Raw genomic sequence first — 17,519 nt, forward strand, 5'->3', positions numbered from 1 at the left:
GACTTCTCCCCATTTGGATTAATTTACCCCCATCATATCTATTGATTGGGGCACCTGTCTGGTGGTTGTGGTTAAGATCTCATAATATGGGTGTCTCTTCTGTGAGCAACTGGGACAAAGCCAGAGTGGCCCATTCTTCTCAGCCTGAAGGCCAGAGGTAATGCTACTGCACACAAGTGGGAGCTGATGGAGGAGCATTTCTCTGGATGTCTCAGGCACTGCTACCTAGTAAGGAGCTCCATGGGAAATGGAAGCTCCCTGGGAACATGAGAACTCTGCTGGTCTATCATTGTCAGGGAGACACTGTATTCTAGATCTAGAAGTTAGGAGAAATATTCTTGGGTACACATGTAGAACTAAACTTGAATCACACTGAGTGAGGCATTGATAAATGGAACAAGACATAGTTTAGATGCCCGCTCCTTTCTTTAGGATTTAGTAGATTTTTCTTGTATAAAAGTTTCTATCTGTATATCATAGAAGAATTTTCAAAGATTTTTTTGCTTTGTAAATAATTTCTAATAAAATATTGTTTCCCTAAGAAGATGAGAAGAACCTCTACTACCATTTTTGTTAGACAGTTTCACTATGCAGTTCAGGCATTACACTCATTTTGCAGCCCCGGCTGGCCGCAGACTTGCAGTGATCCTCCTTCCTGAGCCCCTGAGGGCTTGGATTGTACTCATGTGCCACCATGCCTGGCAGAAGAGCTTCTAATAGTGCCTAGAATGATAACTCAATCATCTCTAGCACTGGTTTTAATTCAAAACAATAAGAGCTAATTAATCTGTGCCTATTTGATACAGGAACAAGAAAAAAACCTGATGTAATAGAAGATTACCTCACTGTCAAATAAAATGAATTAAGTATATCATGCATAAGTCAGACTAATAATGTGGGACGAGGAGCAAGAAAATTTAAAACAGTGGTAGAATAAAGTTTTCACGTAAGGATCAAAATAGCACTTGACTGCATAATAACTGCAGTAAAACAGGCCCAGGTGGACTGGTATTACACATGCTAAATCCTGATTAATCCTCCTGAGGCTGGAGAGATGCCTCAGTGGAATAAGCGCTTCCCTGGCAAGTGCATGGACAGAGTTCAACCCCCAGTTCTATAAATAAATAAATAAATAAATAAATAAATAAATAAATAAATAAATGCTGGCTCCCTGGCAAGTGCAGTGTTCTGAGTTCAATTCCTGGTACCACCAAATATAAATCAATCAATCAATCAATCAATCAATCAAAATGCTAGCTGATTAATCTTCCTGATCCTTACTTGCAAAATTAAATTCCAATTCTCTCTTTTGTTTTTTCATTAAAAGGCTTTTTAAAGCAATGTGTGTACTCCTGCTTTGCATACACGTGCATCTTCCGGTCTTCGAGAACTGTTCCTCTCGCCTTGAGTATCCCTCAGATGGGCAGAATCAAGTGGGCACCCCAGGATGGCACCGAGTTTAGAGGCTGTAACAGGAGCTTCACATCCAACATCAGCCACCACTTACTATGGACTGTGCACAGTGCTGGATGAGTTGATGTAATTCTTTTGTCTTCTTTAAAGAACTCTCAAATAGAAGGCTTCTTTTGGGCATCTTTTAGTCTCAGGGATTCCCTTATCCTAGTGCATGTTCAACTGGAAATTAGGCCTGAAAGGACCATCTGTGAAAACAAGCCCTTCAGGAAAAGAGTGAGCTGCCAGAGAGGTTACAGGCCAGGTGGGTGGATGATTGGAAAACTCCAACTCCAATGATGAAGCGCTCTATGTTGAGATGCGTCCAAATCTGAGCCCAGGAGCCTCAGGTATGGAAGAAAGTGGTTTTTATAAGCAAAAGATCAAGTCCCTTGCTTATTATTATGGTATACTTAATGTTTCATTCATTTATTTTCACTACTATGTAGCATTGCATTTGTGATGAAACCACAATTTATCCAAAAAAGAAAGAAGAAAAAAAATAGATTTTATCAAAAAAAGAAACCCTTCCTAAAGGGCGTTTTCCAGGAAGGGTGTTGGTAGTCACAGGGATAGAGTCCCTTGCCACTGTCCAAAGGTTCAGCAGAGGGCTGGCTCAGCAGAGTGAAGGACCCGGCCCCGGAAGGAGGGGCAGCAGTGGCTCAGCGGGTGGGGAGGGCGGAGCTCAGCTGGAGGAAGGCGGGGCGGAGCGGGCTGGCCTGGGCACCCGGATCTGCGCTTGGCAGACCCCATCCCAGCTCGCCAGTCCCAGCGCAGGTCGTAGGCATGCTGGAGGCAGTGAGCTCCCTGGCGGTCGTCCTCTGGGGCGCGATCCACCTTCGCACCCTTCTCTTGGGCGCTTTCATCTTCCTGTTGCTTGCCGACTTCCTCAAAAGGAGGCGCCCAAAGAACTTCCCTCCCGGGCCCTGGCGCCTTCCTTTCGTGGGAAACTTCTACCACACCGACTTTGACAAGTCGAATCTGGTCATTCAGCAGGTAGGAGGGATAGGGAGGATGGTCGCTTCCTCACCCCCATCCAGCCCGCATAACAAGGACCGCTGGGAAAAGGGCTGGAGCCCTGCTTTCAGATTCATATTTCTTCTGGGGACTAGTCTCACCCATCTGCCTTCCTGGTGCTGGAGTATGCTGAAATGTTTACTATTTCAGTGTGGTAAGGTCATTTCATCGTGTCTTAAACATCGAAACAACTTACTTGTGATATAACTTTGTTCTCTTTTGCATAACTTTGTCCCCTTTGAAAACGTCGTGTTTTCTTCATCAGCGGCTCCCTTCTAGATAGGCAAAATGGTGACATTGCCACCTAAGAATCTCACCCTTGGCCCCAGGACCACTGCCTTCCACACTTCCTTGATCCTGGCCCCCACTGTGTGCCCCTGCTGTGCTCTCTCACCAAAATCATCCTGAATGTCTCTTTCCATGCCTGATTCCTTCAGCAGCCATTTGAGGGCAGCCTCTGTCCACTTCTACAATCCTCTCCAGCCAGAGTTCACTGCCCAGAACTCACAGCCTTGGAAATTCTGTCAAAAGTCACCCTCTCCCCGCATCTTGCTGAGAGCACCAGTGAGGTGACAGCACAGTTAAATACTGAAAACATTGGCTGGACTTTCAAGGCCTGTTTGGTAATTGGCTAAGTCTGACAAATAAATAGGAACTTTTCAGTGGGGGAAGTCATGTGCGAAAGCACAGGGAGAGTAAGGGCCGGAATCCAGACTGTTTGCATGGCATGCAGGCAGCCTCACTACTCTCCCTCTCCCATTTGCCAAGCATTTGCTACCATAGCCATGTGGCTGATGATGGGAACATTTAGCTAAACAAAAGAAAAATCTCATCAGACTGAAGTGGTACCTAAGTTGTATAAATTAAGAAGTAGTTGCTCATCAAGTTGTTTACAACACAGAGACCTCAAAATACAATGATATAAAAGAAGTGAGAGCTAATTCACGTAACAGTGCTCAAACACAGCCATGAAGTCTAGGGTAGGGAGGCTTTGAACCACAACCTCATCCAACCTCCAGTTCCTCCTGGGTTAATGCCTCTGTCTTATACCATCATCATTATATGTGAGTAGCGTCCCGTGGGTCGGGGAAATGGAAATGGGTGTGTTGTGGGGTAGTTCCTTTTAGAAATGGCATGCCTATTAAACATATTCTAGTTCTTACTCCCCTCAAAGAAAAAATTGAACAAGGAAGCCAAAAAGTAGGGACAAGGTTCGAAAGTAGGGGTGAAGGAGAAAGTAGCTCTGCAGAGAAAACTTAGGCTGAATAAAAGGGAGAAAAAAAAAGTATATACTGAGTATCCAGAACTACCATGAAGGGTCATGAGAATGAGCTTCTTTTTGCGTCCCCTTCTTTTATACCATCCACATCTCCTGGGAACTTGCAAGAGGCTCTAGATATGGGGTCTTGAGAGGCAGTGTTTTGTAGATCCTGGGGTCCCACCAAGCCTCTCTTCCCAGGCAGCCTAAGCCATGCCATATGTCCTGTCTCATTTACCGTTGAGAGACATAAGTCCCATAATTCATTATGGAGTGCTGAAAGAGTGGAGGGCCCTGTCTTCTACAGTTTTGAGCTGGAAGAAGCTGTAGATCCTACCTACTGGGGATTATGTTTCTCTACCTACCTTGGGTGCTATGGCTCTCTGACAGGTTTGAAGACAGAACAGTGTGCTAGAAAATGAGAGAATTAGTAACCACCAAGCTGCCTGTTTGGTGGGAGAAAGAAACTATTAATAGTCCAAATGTGAGGAGCAGGTTAGGTTTCTGTGTTTCCTATGGAGAAAAATGTACATTAAACAGTTGTCAGAGAAATTATCGAGTCTAAGAGCCATGACATCAGTAAGAATCTTGTTTACTCATCTGTGGCAGCACTAAAGTATTCTTATTTGAAGAGAAATCTCAAGTCTTCCAGAGGCCTACAGGAGTAGCTCTCTCCTTTTCAAGGGTCTTTGTTTTCAGACAGTTTTGGTGGTACCAGCTTTAATCTAGAAAGCTGAATCCATTTATGTCTGCCACCTTTACTGCAATGGGTATCATGGGATAGCTGAAAATGAGCCCTTCCACTTTGGCTTTAATTGGTCTGCTGGTATTCCCTCTCTAGAGGTTTTCATAACCTCTTGGTCTCCGGGACAGACACCTGAGCTCCCCACAGGCCAGGGGCTGGCAGGACTCTTCCCATTTATTTGATAGCCTGTCATACTTGGTCCTCACTGATGAGGTATTTATTATAAAAATCTCATAGTGTCTGGGTCTACTATCACATCAGAGGAAAGAAATGGCCTCCATATGTAACATGTGAAATGGACTCAAACTTACCCCAGTTTTGGGCACGTTACAACCCTCATGAGTGCTATTGGTAGCAATCAGAGCCAGAAGTGAGACATCTCTTGGCAAAGTTTGGCAGAGTTGGCTCTAAGTTCTGGTTGGTTCTCTTTACCTTTCCAGGTGATTGAGGCTGCCAAATGCAATGAATGTTGCATTTGATTCCTAAAGCCTTTGCCACTCCCTGAATTATTTGAGAGGTGAAAGAAAGTCCATTGTCACTCTGGAGAGACTGGGATGGTCCAAATGTTGGATGATTTCTTAAAGAAACTTGAAGACTATCTCAGTAGCCTTTTTAAAATTCTTCCTCCCCTTTTTTGTTTCATCAGTAGGAAAGCTTTACATCAAGCCTATACCAGTGTCAATTAGGACCAACATTTGTTTAGATCCTCCATGTGTAGGCATATGGTTGAAGTCTACTTGGCATGCTTCTCCATGGTACATCCCTCTCCTCTGTACAGCTTGTAGTAAAGGAGATGGTTTATGTATGTTAAGGTTGCTGTAAGTATAGAGTGTTAAAGGTTTGCAGACCTATTGAATGACCGCCACTAATATTAGTCCTGTGCAAATTCAATGGACCATTCCCAGTGTAGCATCTCTTCTGATATGGAAAAACTTAAAAAGTGTTTTTGTAGTCTTCCACTGTATCCCTTGAGGGAATAGTAATGTTTTTAAATGCCACCAATGTATCCCTTTTCAATTTTCCCTTGTTCTGAAGCCCTTTTATGATAAGTATAGACTCATTTAATGGTTCTTCAAAAGAAATTGAAATAAGGGTAGTGTCTTAAGGGGCTGTAGAGCTTCCCTTTTTGCCTCCCTAGAAGCCTTTTTGTTTTCCAAGGAAACTCCAGACATGTCTCTTTGGTGCCCTTTGCAGTGCTCCACAGTTCAGACAGTTCAGCTTTCATTACACCACTGTCTTTGTTGCTTTTTCCTCATTGCTGGGACAGAATACTCAGTACCCCAAATTAAGGAAAGAAAGGTTTATGTAGCTTGCAGTTTGTGGAGGTCTCAGTCCAATACACAACTGACTCCAAGGCAGAGCGGCACGTGGCAGAGAGCATCAGTTCATGGCAGTGGAAAACAGCAAAGAATGAAGGGAGGAGCAGCCGCTGCAGCAGCTAGCAAGCCTCTCTCACTTCCTTAGATTGTCTTCCGGCTATGCGCCCCAGGATGGGTGCAGCACTCATACCCATATTCCCAGCATTGCATCATGAATTAATCACAAACTCTAAAAGCTGCCTTATGGCTGCATGAGGCTTTGAAGTAGGACACCTAGACACAAACCATAACAACTCCCTATTTCATTTGATCATAAAGGTCATCAGCCTCAGTGTTCCAGAAAGAAAAATGACATTCTCATAGCTGCTCTAATTCTTATCCACAGAATAAAATTTCCTATTTTACAGCTGAGGAACTGAGGCTCAGAAAGTGGAGTATCTGCTCCAAGAGCCTATGATGCTAAACCACAGAGCCAAGACCTCAGATAACCCTAGAGCTAGAGAGACTGCTTGGTGTCTGCCTCCATTGTACAGTGTACTTCCCATTGACTAACCTATCCTGACAATGGGGACCTTCTTTTCAGGCTGCTTCACCAAGGAGTGTACCTTTACTATACCAGACTTTGAATAAACATATCCTTCTTCAGCAGGCCAGGGATGATGAATTCTCGGTCTTCACTAGATTCTAGGATATGTCAGATTAAGGACACAATTTATTTTAGGGCAGTTGTATCCCAATGAATCCTTGAAGATAGATGCTCACTCAGTTCACAGGTTGAGGACATGAATACACTTCTAATGGAACTTCACTCCTGAAGTTCATTGAATTTGACTTGATTGAGAGAAGAGAAATAATTCAGAATTGTATCCCTCAGAACGATAATGCATCCACTGCTGACAAAAACCCAGGATCCCTCCATGAAAGTCCTTTTGACATATGACTCTCCATCCCTGGGTGCATATACATATGCATATTCAACTGTGACTATTTTAATATCTTTCAGTATGTGAAGAAATATGGTAACCTTGTTAGTATGGACTTGGCTGACCTGCCTATGGTGCTTGTAACTGGATTGCCCTTAATAAGAGAAGTCCTTACCCACCCGGGCCAGGACTTTCTGAACCGCCCACTGAGCCCTATTCGAGAACGTGTATTTGGTAAAAACGGTAAGTTTCTTCACAATAGTGAGTATGTTCAAAATGTGCATGGTATGGTAAAAGTGCCTCTGTATCTACAATTCTCTTGAACTGCCCTAAACCAACTGCATGAAATGTTATCCATCAGAGAAAACTGGGTGCTTGCATTTGCTGACTGGGGCACCTCCTCAGAAAGCTTGAGAACAGCATCCTTGATGGGGATCTGGGAGAACCCCCACATCCTACAGGACTCACTCTGCATGTGTGCATGATAACACAGCCACATCAACATTCACATCAGTGCGAGAGGCAGTGTACCTCCCCATTCTGCACCCATCCCTAGGACAATGGGTGTGAGTCTGCTTCATTCTGCTACTGCCTCTACTCATCTCTAGTTATTTATGCTGTACCATCAAGGCCACATCATACAGAGTATCTAGCACCTTAGCCCATATTAGAGCAGGTTGCCATGGAGAATTTAAATTATCATTAGGCAAACTTATTTATTTATTTTATACTTGCTTTTGTCTTTTTTTGAGGAAGGAAAGGTTTATTTAGCTCATAATCACTGGAGGTTTCAGTCCATACTCAGCTGGCTTCAAGGCAGACTGGCACATGGCAGAGGGCAGCAGTTCATGGTGGTGGCAGAGAGCACAAGCAAAATGGAGGAGTAGCAGCAAAATGGCAGTAGAGAGCATGTCTGTCTCTTGGTCTCTTTTATGTTACATTCAGGATGTCCACCACAAGGGCGGGTGTAGTTCTCACATCCATAATCCCAGCATTACTAAGACCCATAATCCCAGTGGCCATGAGTCAGTCTCCAACTCTCGAAGTCCCTGCCCCATAACTGCATGAGGCTTTGGGGGGACAACTAGACACAAGCCTTAACAGTGATATTATCCCTAATTTTTCTCCATCCTCAATACAAACTTATAATCTTGGGCTTTGCCATGTGACTTCCAGTAGTGCCTTTCCCATTCCATTGTTATCAAACTGCCCCAAGAACTCATTTTTGTTAGTGGAATGTGCATACAACTACAAGTGATGTTTTAGCAGAAGTCTTAAGAATGATTGGGTCATTCTGCCATATCTCTTTTCCATCTACCCCTGGACCAATGGTGAGGGACATGTGACATACATAACACACCTGACTGAAGTTTCTGTCACTGAAAGCTCTAAAAGGGTTTGCCATCACTTTCCCAGAATATATAACCAAGAGAAACTGTTTGGTAAGCCTGGATTGTGGAAGCATATTCTCCCATCCAAGTACTAAGCAGGGCTGACCCTGCTTCACTTCTGAAATCAGACAAGATCGGGCACATTCAGGGTGGTATGGCCATAGACTATGGAAGCATATTCTGAGACAATCTTTAGCAGATTTGTAGTATAATTAAAAGTCTTTGCTGTGTGAGCATGAAGATTTGGCTATTATTTTTATGACTAGAGTGTGACATAATGAAAGCTGCCTGATACACAGTGCTAACCTGAATAGCCAGGTTTGCTGCAGGAAGTTTCAAGATGAGAGACAAGTTGTAGCAAGACATAAATACCTGTGCGCGAGCCTCACTGCCTGTGAGCAAATGAGGTCAGTGATAGGAGCCCTGCTGACATGGGCATCTCAGCTCCAGGTTAGTTGACTCTGCCCTCAGGCTCCTGGTTTACATAGGTGAGGATCTGAAGCTCATAGCACGTACCGTCATCCATGTGACATAGTCCTCCAAATTGCCATGAGAGGGTACATGAATGCACAAGTCCTTGTAGAGGGGAAACAAGCAAATGAATGCAGAACATAAATGGTTTTGGCAGCCTTCCTAGGCACCGCCATTAAGTATTAAGTGGGGGTTTTCCACTCGTGTGAAAGTGGAGAGTGTTCAGAGCTTGGAAGTAAGTAGGATGTTGACATACATCAAAGAATTTATGAAAATCCAGGCAATAGTTTAAGCTTTGCGAACCATACTATGTCTGTCACAACAACTCAGCTCTGCTATTGTACAATGATAACGATCTTAACAATAGGAAAGGTATAATGGTAGCTGTATTCCAATGAAACAAAGCTTTTTCTCAGAAACAGGTTACTGGAAAATTTGACCTGCAGGCCATACTTTTCTGACCGTTGATCTAATAAACTAGAAATTTGTTCCACTGATAACACATTTGACAATTTGATATAATTTAAAAGAAGGCTATTGTACACAGCTCATTCAGAGAACACTCACATGACAATGTTTACTTAAACAAGCCATTGTTACTATGAATAGAATTAAGCCAGGGATATATTATCAAAATTTAATAAAATCCAATGAAGGGTCGAAATAGATACTTGGCATGTGTAATCTGCAAACACAATGCAGACTGAGGGTTGCAGACAGGGAAGTTAGGTAGAAATTAATATACAGTCAGAGTGGGACTGGGCTCTCAAGGAAATGGCACAAAAAATAAAGACATCAGAATTGTGGCTGGTGGCAAATCTAAAGGGAACCAAGCCTCAGGATGGAAAAGCAAGAGCTAGGCCTGTATGCCTTCCTCCAGATAGGCAGCAATTTAGGATTAGACTACAATTAGTACCACTAGATCCAGTGAGCTGAGCTAAGCATCGGGCGCACTGGTGAGTGACCAGGACATCTGGACCCATATTACCTCACTTATGAAAAAAAATGCCTTTGTTCTTTCCATGTACCTTTCCCACATGACTTGTTTCCCTATTAGATCAGTGTTAGCTAATTAGATATACTTGTAATCATATAAGTTGATTTTGCTTTTGTCTTTTTGAGACACGGTTTTACTATTCAGATCAGGCCGGCCTTGAACTCATTTAGTAGCTCAGGCTGGCTTTTTGTTTGTTTGTTTGTTTGTTTGTTTGTGTGTTTGCATTTAAAATTTTTTTAAAAAAATCAATTTTATTGAGAAAAAATTGCAATGTGACAGCTTCAAAACAGGTTGTTAGGAGACTTCCAACAATTAATACATTGCATATTATTGTCTTTGTAGTAGTCATTCATAGCACAAGATGCAGACATGATATCATTTCCAAATGCTATCAGTACAGATCTTTCTTCTTATTAAATTTAGAGAAAGTAGCTATATATCTATCCTATTTTGTATATACAGATACAATATTGTCCTTCATTTGTATCACCTTTTCTTGTTCAGTTTTGTCAGAGATGGGTATTCCATTGCCATCTAAATATTGTAGGTGCATGAATTCAGCAAAATATTCTAATATAGTCCAGTAGTCCACAATAGTAGTGGGTTATCCACAGGACTGTCAATGTCCGAATCTGATGACTTGACACTTACACGGCTCAGCATATTAACATGGCTTCACTTTTTCATACCTCGTTTCAACACTTTTCTGCTGGATGATTAAGACCAAGATAAAGTAAACCTATAGAATAAGAAATGTAACTTTTGTATCTGACACGGTCAGTCAAGTCCCCTCAGGCCTTATCCCGAAACCCTGTACCACACTTTATAGGTCCTTTGTCAGTATCAGCCATATAGATGAGTCACAGCCATTGCTTGATCACTTTGCTCTCTGAGAAAGACTGAGAGAATGTTTTCTCTCCATGTGACTCTCTTGAGACACACACTACATCATTGATCATATTCCGCTGTGGCCCCAGAATGTACTTGATCAGAAAATTTGGGGCACAACTGAGTTACATGGTGCTACAGTACAGATTCTCCTATATCCTGGGTCCTCACTGACCCTTGAAAGGCTAGGGCCAAAACATTGGCTGTCTTTGTAGTCCTACTTTTTGTCTGATTTTTGGTCTGCAAACTTAGGTTGTTAACCCACCAGAAGAGAAACTTATTATTGCCCTACAACATATACAGGTGGGTTTAACCTCACTATCTGTCTGAATATTAAACATCTTAGGAACATCTTTTAATGAAAAAGGAGAAAAAAACCCCACTTACTTGAGATACAGTCTGGCCATAATTGGTATGTCATGACAAGTAGTATGTATTGAGAAGATGAGAATGACAGGCATTCCATGCATGACCCCACTATTACATATTGATATCTTTGGTGCAGTCGCTCGGTTCAGATGTATCAGCATATATAGTTAGTTAGGGTAAGAATCCCAACCAGTAACTGTTAGATTCAACAACATACTGATAGTTCTCAGGGTCACTGTCTTATCCATCTTGTACGTATAAATGTATGGTTTTGCCCCGTCATGTTTACTAGCTTTACTTCTTGCCTTTTTCTTTGTCTAATCCTCAAGTTCTCACTTTCCTTTTAATTGCATTATACCTTTCTATTTCTATTTCTTCTTTTGAGTTCTTATATTAGGGAGAGAATATGATATTTAAACATGTGTGTCTGGTTTATTTCACTTATGAGTACATGTTCAAGTGGCATCCACTTAAATGTGAAGGCTTCAAATTTATCATTCTTTATAGCTAAGTAATACTCCATTGTATAAAAACACCACATCGTTTTCATCCATTCCTCAGGTGATGGGCATTATGGTTGTTTCCAAGATTTCGCTATCACACAATGTGCGGCTATAAGCATAGGTACACTTGTATCACTATGATATGATGTTTTCAATTCCTCCAGGAAAATTCCCAGTATGGAGATAGATGGCTTGAATGGGATTTCCAGTCCTAGTTTTTTTAAAGAACCTCTACACTGATTTACATAATGGTTGCACCAGCCTACATTCCCACCATCAATGGAGAAGGGTTCCTTTTACCCCACAGCTTCTCCAACATTTGTTGTTAGTTGATTTGTTTATGATAGCCATTCTTTCTGGGGTGAGATGGTATCTCAGTGTTGTTTTCATTTAAATTTCATGGATGGCTAGTGATGTGAATCATTTTTCATATATTTATTTGCTGCTTTAATTTCATCCTCTGAGAAGTGTGTGTTCATCTCTGGATGGGGTCTTTAAATTTTGGGACCCTAATTTTTTTGTTCTTTATATATTCTAGAGAGCAGACCTTTGTCTGAGTGCTTGTCAAGATTTTCTCGAAATTTGTGGGTTGTCTTTTCATTTTGTTGGCAATTTCTTTTGATGTACAAAAACTTCTCAATAAGAGGAGGTCCCAGTTGTTAATTCTTTCAAGTGTTTCCCGTGTGATTTGATTTTTGTTCATGAACCCTTTGCCTACCCCTATGTCTTCAAGAGTTCCTCCTACTTTCTCTTCCAGGAGATTTAATGTTTCTGTTTTAATGTTTAAATCTTCAATCCACTTTGACTTTAGGTTAGTGCATGGTATAGACTAGGTCAAGTTTTAATTTTCACCATGTAGAGAGCCAATTTTTTCAGTATCATTTGTTAAAGAGGCTGTCTTTCTTCCAGTAAGCATGTTTGGCCCCTTTGTCGAAGATCAGGTGACTGAGTGTGTTCATAGAGGTTTCTGCATCTTCTAATGTATTCCATTGATCCTCAGGTCTATTTCGTTGCCAGTATCATGCTGACCTTATCACAGTAGCTTTGTAGTATAATTTCCAGTCAGGAATTGTAATCCTTCCTTATCTTTGTTGCCCAGGATTGTCTTTGCTATTCTAGGTCTTTTCTGGTTCCAAATAAATTTTAGGAACTATTTCTCTAGGTTTCAGGGGTATGTTGTGGGTAGTTTCATAGGGATGGCATTAAATTGGTGCAGCAATTTTGGGAATATGGCCATCTTCACAATGTTGTTTCTTCCTACCCAGGAGCAGGGAATATCTTCCCATATTCTGAAATCCTCTATGATCTCTTTTTTCAGAGTAGTGTAGTTTTCCTTAAAAAAAATCTTTGACTTCTTTAGTTAGATGAATTCCAAGGCAATTCGTTTTCCTCGGTGCTATTGTAAACGGTATTGTTTCTCTAATTTCACTCTCAGTGTGTTTGTTATCTGTGTATAGAAATGCTACTAACTTTTGAGTATTGACTTTGTATCGTGCTATCCTACTGAATTTCTGTATTAATTCTAGTAGCTTCTTGGTGGTGTTTTTTGGGTCTTCCAAGTAAAATATCATGTCTTCTGTAAATAATAATAATAATAACTTAACTTCTTCTTTACCTATTCTTATTCCTTTTATTTATATCTCTTGTCTAATGGCCCTAGCTAATGATTCCCGAACTATATTGAATAGGAGTGGTGATAGAGGACAACTTTATCTTGTACTAGATATAAGAGTAAAGGATTTCAGTTTTTCCCATTTAGAATTATATTAGCCTTTGGATTGTCATAGATGGCTTTTGTCAGATTGAAGTAAAGACCATTTATTTAAATTTTCTGTAGGACTTTGAGCATGAATGACTTTTTTTTTTTGCTTGAACTTTTTAATTTATTTTATTTTTACAATGTATACATTGTTTTATGCAGCACATGGTCTTTTCTCCAAAATATATCACAAATTAGTTCACAAATCCTAATTATGTAAACATAAAGGAATTACCATCCCCCATGTTTAGAAAACAACTGTGCAATAAAATCAGAAATCAATCTCAGCAGAAACCACAGATAATGTAGATATAACTGAAAACCTAATCATACATTCCTGAATGACCAGTGGTTTGCAGAAAAAAAATCGAGAAAGATATTAAACAATTTCTGGAAGACAATAACAATGCCTGTACACCACACTAGGAACCTCGGGTGACAATGAAAGCAGATATAAGAAGGAAGTTCATTTGTGATAAATGCTTACATAGGAAAATGCAGCATGTTTAAAAAATAATCTAATGAGAAACTTGAAGATACTTGAGAAAAAATGGAAATCCTGGCTCAAAGTAAAATTAAAGTAGAAAATCAAAATGTTTAATTTTGTTAATTTGTAGCTATCTAGGAACTTGACTATTTCTTCTGTGTCATCGATTCTGTGAGAGTAAAGATTTTCCAAGTAACAATTGATGATCTTCTGAATTTCCACAGAATCTGTAATAATTTCACCCTTTTCATTCCTTATGGCTTGAATTTGAGGTTTTTTCCTTCTTTTTGATGAAGTTATCTAGGTGTGTATCAATTTTATTTAATCTTACGTAGATCAACGAAATACAGAGTATAAAAAGCAAGCCCATTTATCAGTAAATGGATGCAACTAGGGACCATACTCTTAAGTGAAATAAATCAGAGCTGCATGTGCAAGCATTGTATTATCTCACTAGTGTAAGAACCTGAAGGAGTAAATAAAATCTGACAGGTACAATAGATACTGTGAAAAGGAAAATAGTCTATTCAAAGGGAAGGAAATCTTGAGAGGAGGAGGACAGGAGAGAGAGGAGGATGGAGAGATACAGCTATGTATGTATGCAAGATGGCTTGGATAACTATACTGCTGATTACTGCTGGTCTATGGAAAGAAGCTAATGCTTATTTTTTTCTGTTCTTCATTTACTATAATGCTTTCCTTCAATTTTGTATGCACATGTGTGTAATCCAAACAACAAATTTGAAAGCAACACTATGCAATACAACAAACATTGCCGAATTCATGTCTTGTTTAGTGAAATTCTGTATTGCGTCTAAAGTTTTCTTTACTATTATTATTTTGTATTCTCTTTAAAAAAATTAGAAAGGTAAAAAATTTTTATTTAATCTTTTAAAGAACCAGCCTTTTGATTCATTAATTCTTTGTGTTTTTTTCTTTGGCTCAATTGCATTAATTTCTGCTCTAATCTTTATGTTTTCTTCCCATCTTTTGACTTTGGACTTGATTTGTTCTTCTTTTTCTAGAGGCTTGTGGTGCACCATTAGGATGCTTATTTGTTCTCACTCTGTTTTCCTACTGTGTGAGCTCACCGGTATAAATATCCCTCCAAGAATTGTTTTCATTGCATCCCACAAATACCAATAAGTTGTGTTTGAATTTTCATTGGATTGTAGATATTGTTTAATTTCTTGGTTAATTTTGTCTGTAACCCATTAGTTATTGAGGAGGATGTTATTTAATTTCCATATGTTTATGGGGTTTTTATGGTTTCTTTTGTCATTAACTTTGAGTTTCATTGCAATGTGGTCAGATAATATGCATGGGATAATTTCTATTTTCTTGCATGCAATTGAGACCTATGGACTAGTATGTGGTCTATTTTAGAAAATGCCCCATGTGCATCTGAAAAGAATGTGTCTTCAGATGTTGGGGGGGGGGTGGAACACTCTTTATGTCCCCTAAGTCCATTTGTTCAAAGTTTTGGTTCAGTTCTGCTACCTGTTTGCTTATTTTTTGCCTGCTTAATCTATCTTTTTGGGATAAGGGGTATTAAGGTCCCCTGTTAAGACTGTGATACTGGTTAGTAGAATTTTCATGATCTTTAAAATTTGTCTTTTATAGTTGGGTGCTTCTGTGTTTGTGGCATACATTTTTGTGACTATTATCTCCTCCTCTTGAATTTTTCTTGTAAGTAGTAGATAGTGACCTTCTTGTTCTTGTTTGGTCATTCTTGTTTTGAAGTTTAGATTATCTGTGAACAGAACAGCTAGCCCTGATTTTTTGTGAGGTCCTGGAGCATGTAGTATTGTTTTCCATCCTTTGACTTTCAGCCTGTGAGTTTCTTTATGGGTTAAATGTGTTTTTTGCATGACAAAAATGTAGTTGAGATAACAAGGTTATGTAGATGTTAGTTTACAGAAAATGACAGCTTAAGAGAAGAAATGACAGTATTCTAGGAAGAGATGGTACTGGTGATGTTACATGGATTCCAGGAAATCATTAGTTAAACCTAACAGGACACAATGCCTTCAGTGGAGGGACAGGAAGGTATTGGGATGCATCCCACACAGCTACCTGATGGAAAGAGGTACAGGTAAGAGAAGGAGGTATTTGGGTAAGTTTGGCTTTTTGTTCAGAGCACTATGGAAAACGTTAAGAATTTAAGCATGGATGTGCCATGTTTGTAATGCTTTAAATTGGCAAATTGAAGTGATAAGCTTTCATTTCCATAATGGACACAGAGTTCTTGGCTAGAAAGAGATGGTTTCTAGCAGTAGTTATTATTTAAAATTATACGCATTGATAAGATTTTCTGTGGAAATGTGGGTTGAAAAGAGAGGAGGCTGGAGACCTACTTGAAGATTTCATAGAAGAAAATAAACCACAAAATGGTGTGAGAATTTGCTTACAGAGATTCAAGGAAACGTATGTATGTGTGCTATCCTGATCTCTACTGGGAAAAGAGTCATTCAAACAAGAAGTGTGAGGCCCTGCATGGTGGCTCACAACTATAATCCCAGCACTCAGGAGGCTGAGGCAGGATGATTGCTGTGAGTTCAAGGCTAGCCTGAGCTACAAAGTAAGTTCAAGTCCAACCTGTCTCAAAAAGACAAAAAAAAAAAATATCAGGAAGTGTGTAGAGCTAAGGAAAAACCACATGAGATGAGGTTGGAGATTTCACGGGTTTCAGAGTGAAGAGGGCCATTTTAATGTGATGGTGAAGGTCAAAACACAAAGAAGGTGAAGAGTACTCTAAAAATAAAGACATATAAACAGAGCTTAGTGCTGCCTGTGTTATAAAACAAATGGTTTATGGAACACAATAAGATGTTCTGGACTTGGTGCTCTTCTTTCTGGTAGGAGATTCATTCCTGACACTTTTGGATCATTCCTCATTGTTTAAGACCCAGATCAGATATGATCTCTCCTGTAAAGCCGTTTTGTGCCTTCTTATGCCTGCGTGCATTGGCTTTGCCATGTCTGCACTACAGATCTTTAATTTAACACTAATTCTTCACTGAGCTTATCTGACTTCTAATCAAAGCATGGGTTTCAGATACAGAGACTAGTACTTGAACATGTGCTTACAAACTGCATTACCAAGCAATGTGCACTTTATCTTTTATTCTTAGTTCCTTAGTTTTCTCCTCAGTAAAATCGGTTGGAAGTGATGGTACTTCAAACTATGCTGTGTCATTTCTCTGAGCACCAAATTACAAAAAACATAAAAGTACTAAACTGCAAGCAGCTAATAACTATTAGGCAGTAAACCTTAGAATTACACATATTGCTGTGGAAGTATGTCTCTGAATAAATTTCAAGTGTGTTCATGTCCCTTCTCCTTTTTATCTGACACACAAGTCCATACAATTGGCAGATATTCCCCAGGTCATATCAGGATGTCATAATGTTGGCTGTCATTTCTCTAGGACTGTTCATGTCCAGTGGCCAAGTATGGAAGGAACAACGAAGGTTCGCTCTAAGCACACTAAGGAACTTTGGCTTAGGAAAGAAGAGCTTAGAGGAGCGCATCCAGGAGGAAGCCCAACATCTTGTTGAGATCATGGCAGAGGAGAACGGTAATCATGTCATGCTTTAGGTGTGGGACAGTCGTCCCATTCAGTCATTAAACAGATACTTACTAAGGGCCTAATTTCTGACAAAAGTAAACAAAAAAAGGGGATATCAATGAAGGTCCATTTGGTAGTGAAAAAATATATATCTGTATAGACAAAATAGTTAGCATAGATATACAGCTACTTTCTCTTAGTTCAATGAGAAGAGAGTTTTGAACTAATAGTGTTTGTACAAGGTATCATGTCTGCATCCTGTGCTATGAATAACTACTACAAAGACAACAATATGCATTGTCTTCATTATTGTAACTGTCCTACTAACCTGTTTTGAAAGTATCTCATTGCTACTTCTTTCTCAATAA

The 17,519-nt window shown here is 40.0% G+C and overlaps 1 protein-coding gene across 1 annotated transcript in view; it reads left to right on the forward strand.

Annotated features, from left to right (window-relative positions):
• The first annotated feature begins 2,188 nt into the window (after positions 1 to 2,188).
• LOC101568624 (cytochrome P450 2J2) overlaps positions 2,189 to 17,519 on the forward strand; it is an 84,881-nt gene continuing 69,550 nt past the window's right edge. The window contains exons 1-3 of the mRNA XM_023710164.1: positions 2,189 to 2,448; positions 6,795 to 6,957; positions 17,011 to 17,160. Coding sequence (XP_023565932.1) covers positions 2,239 to 2,448; positions 6,795 to 6,957; positions 17,011 to 17,160 — 523 coding nt within the window. The 5' untranslated portion in view covers positions 2,189 to 2,238. The remainder of the gene's footprint in view (positions 2,449 to 6,794; positions 6,958 to 17,010; positions 17,161 to 17,519) is intronic.

The sequence above is a fragment of the Octodon degus genome, unplaced genomic scaffold, assembly GCF_000260255.1.
Source record: "Octodon degus isolate 3935 unplaced genomic scaffold, OctDeg1.0 scaffold00016, whole genome shotgun sequence".
NCBI classification, from domain to species: Eukaryota; Metazoa; Chordata; class Mammalia; order Rodentia; family Octodontidae; genus Octodon; species Octodon degus.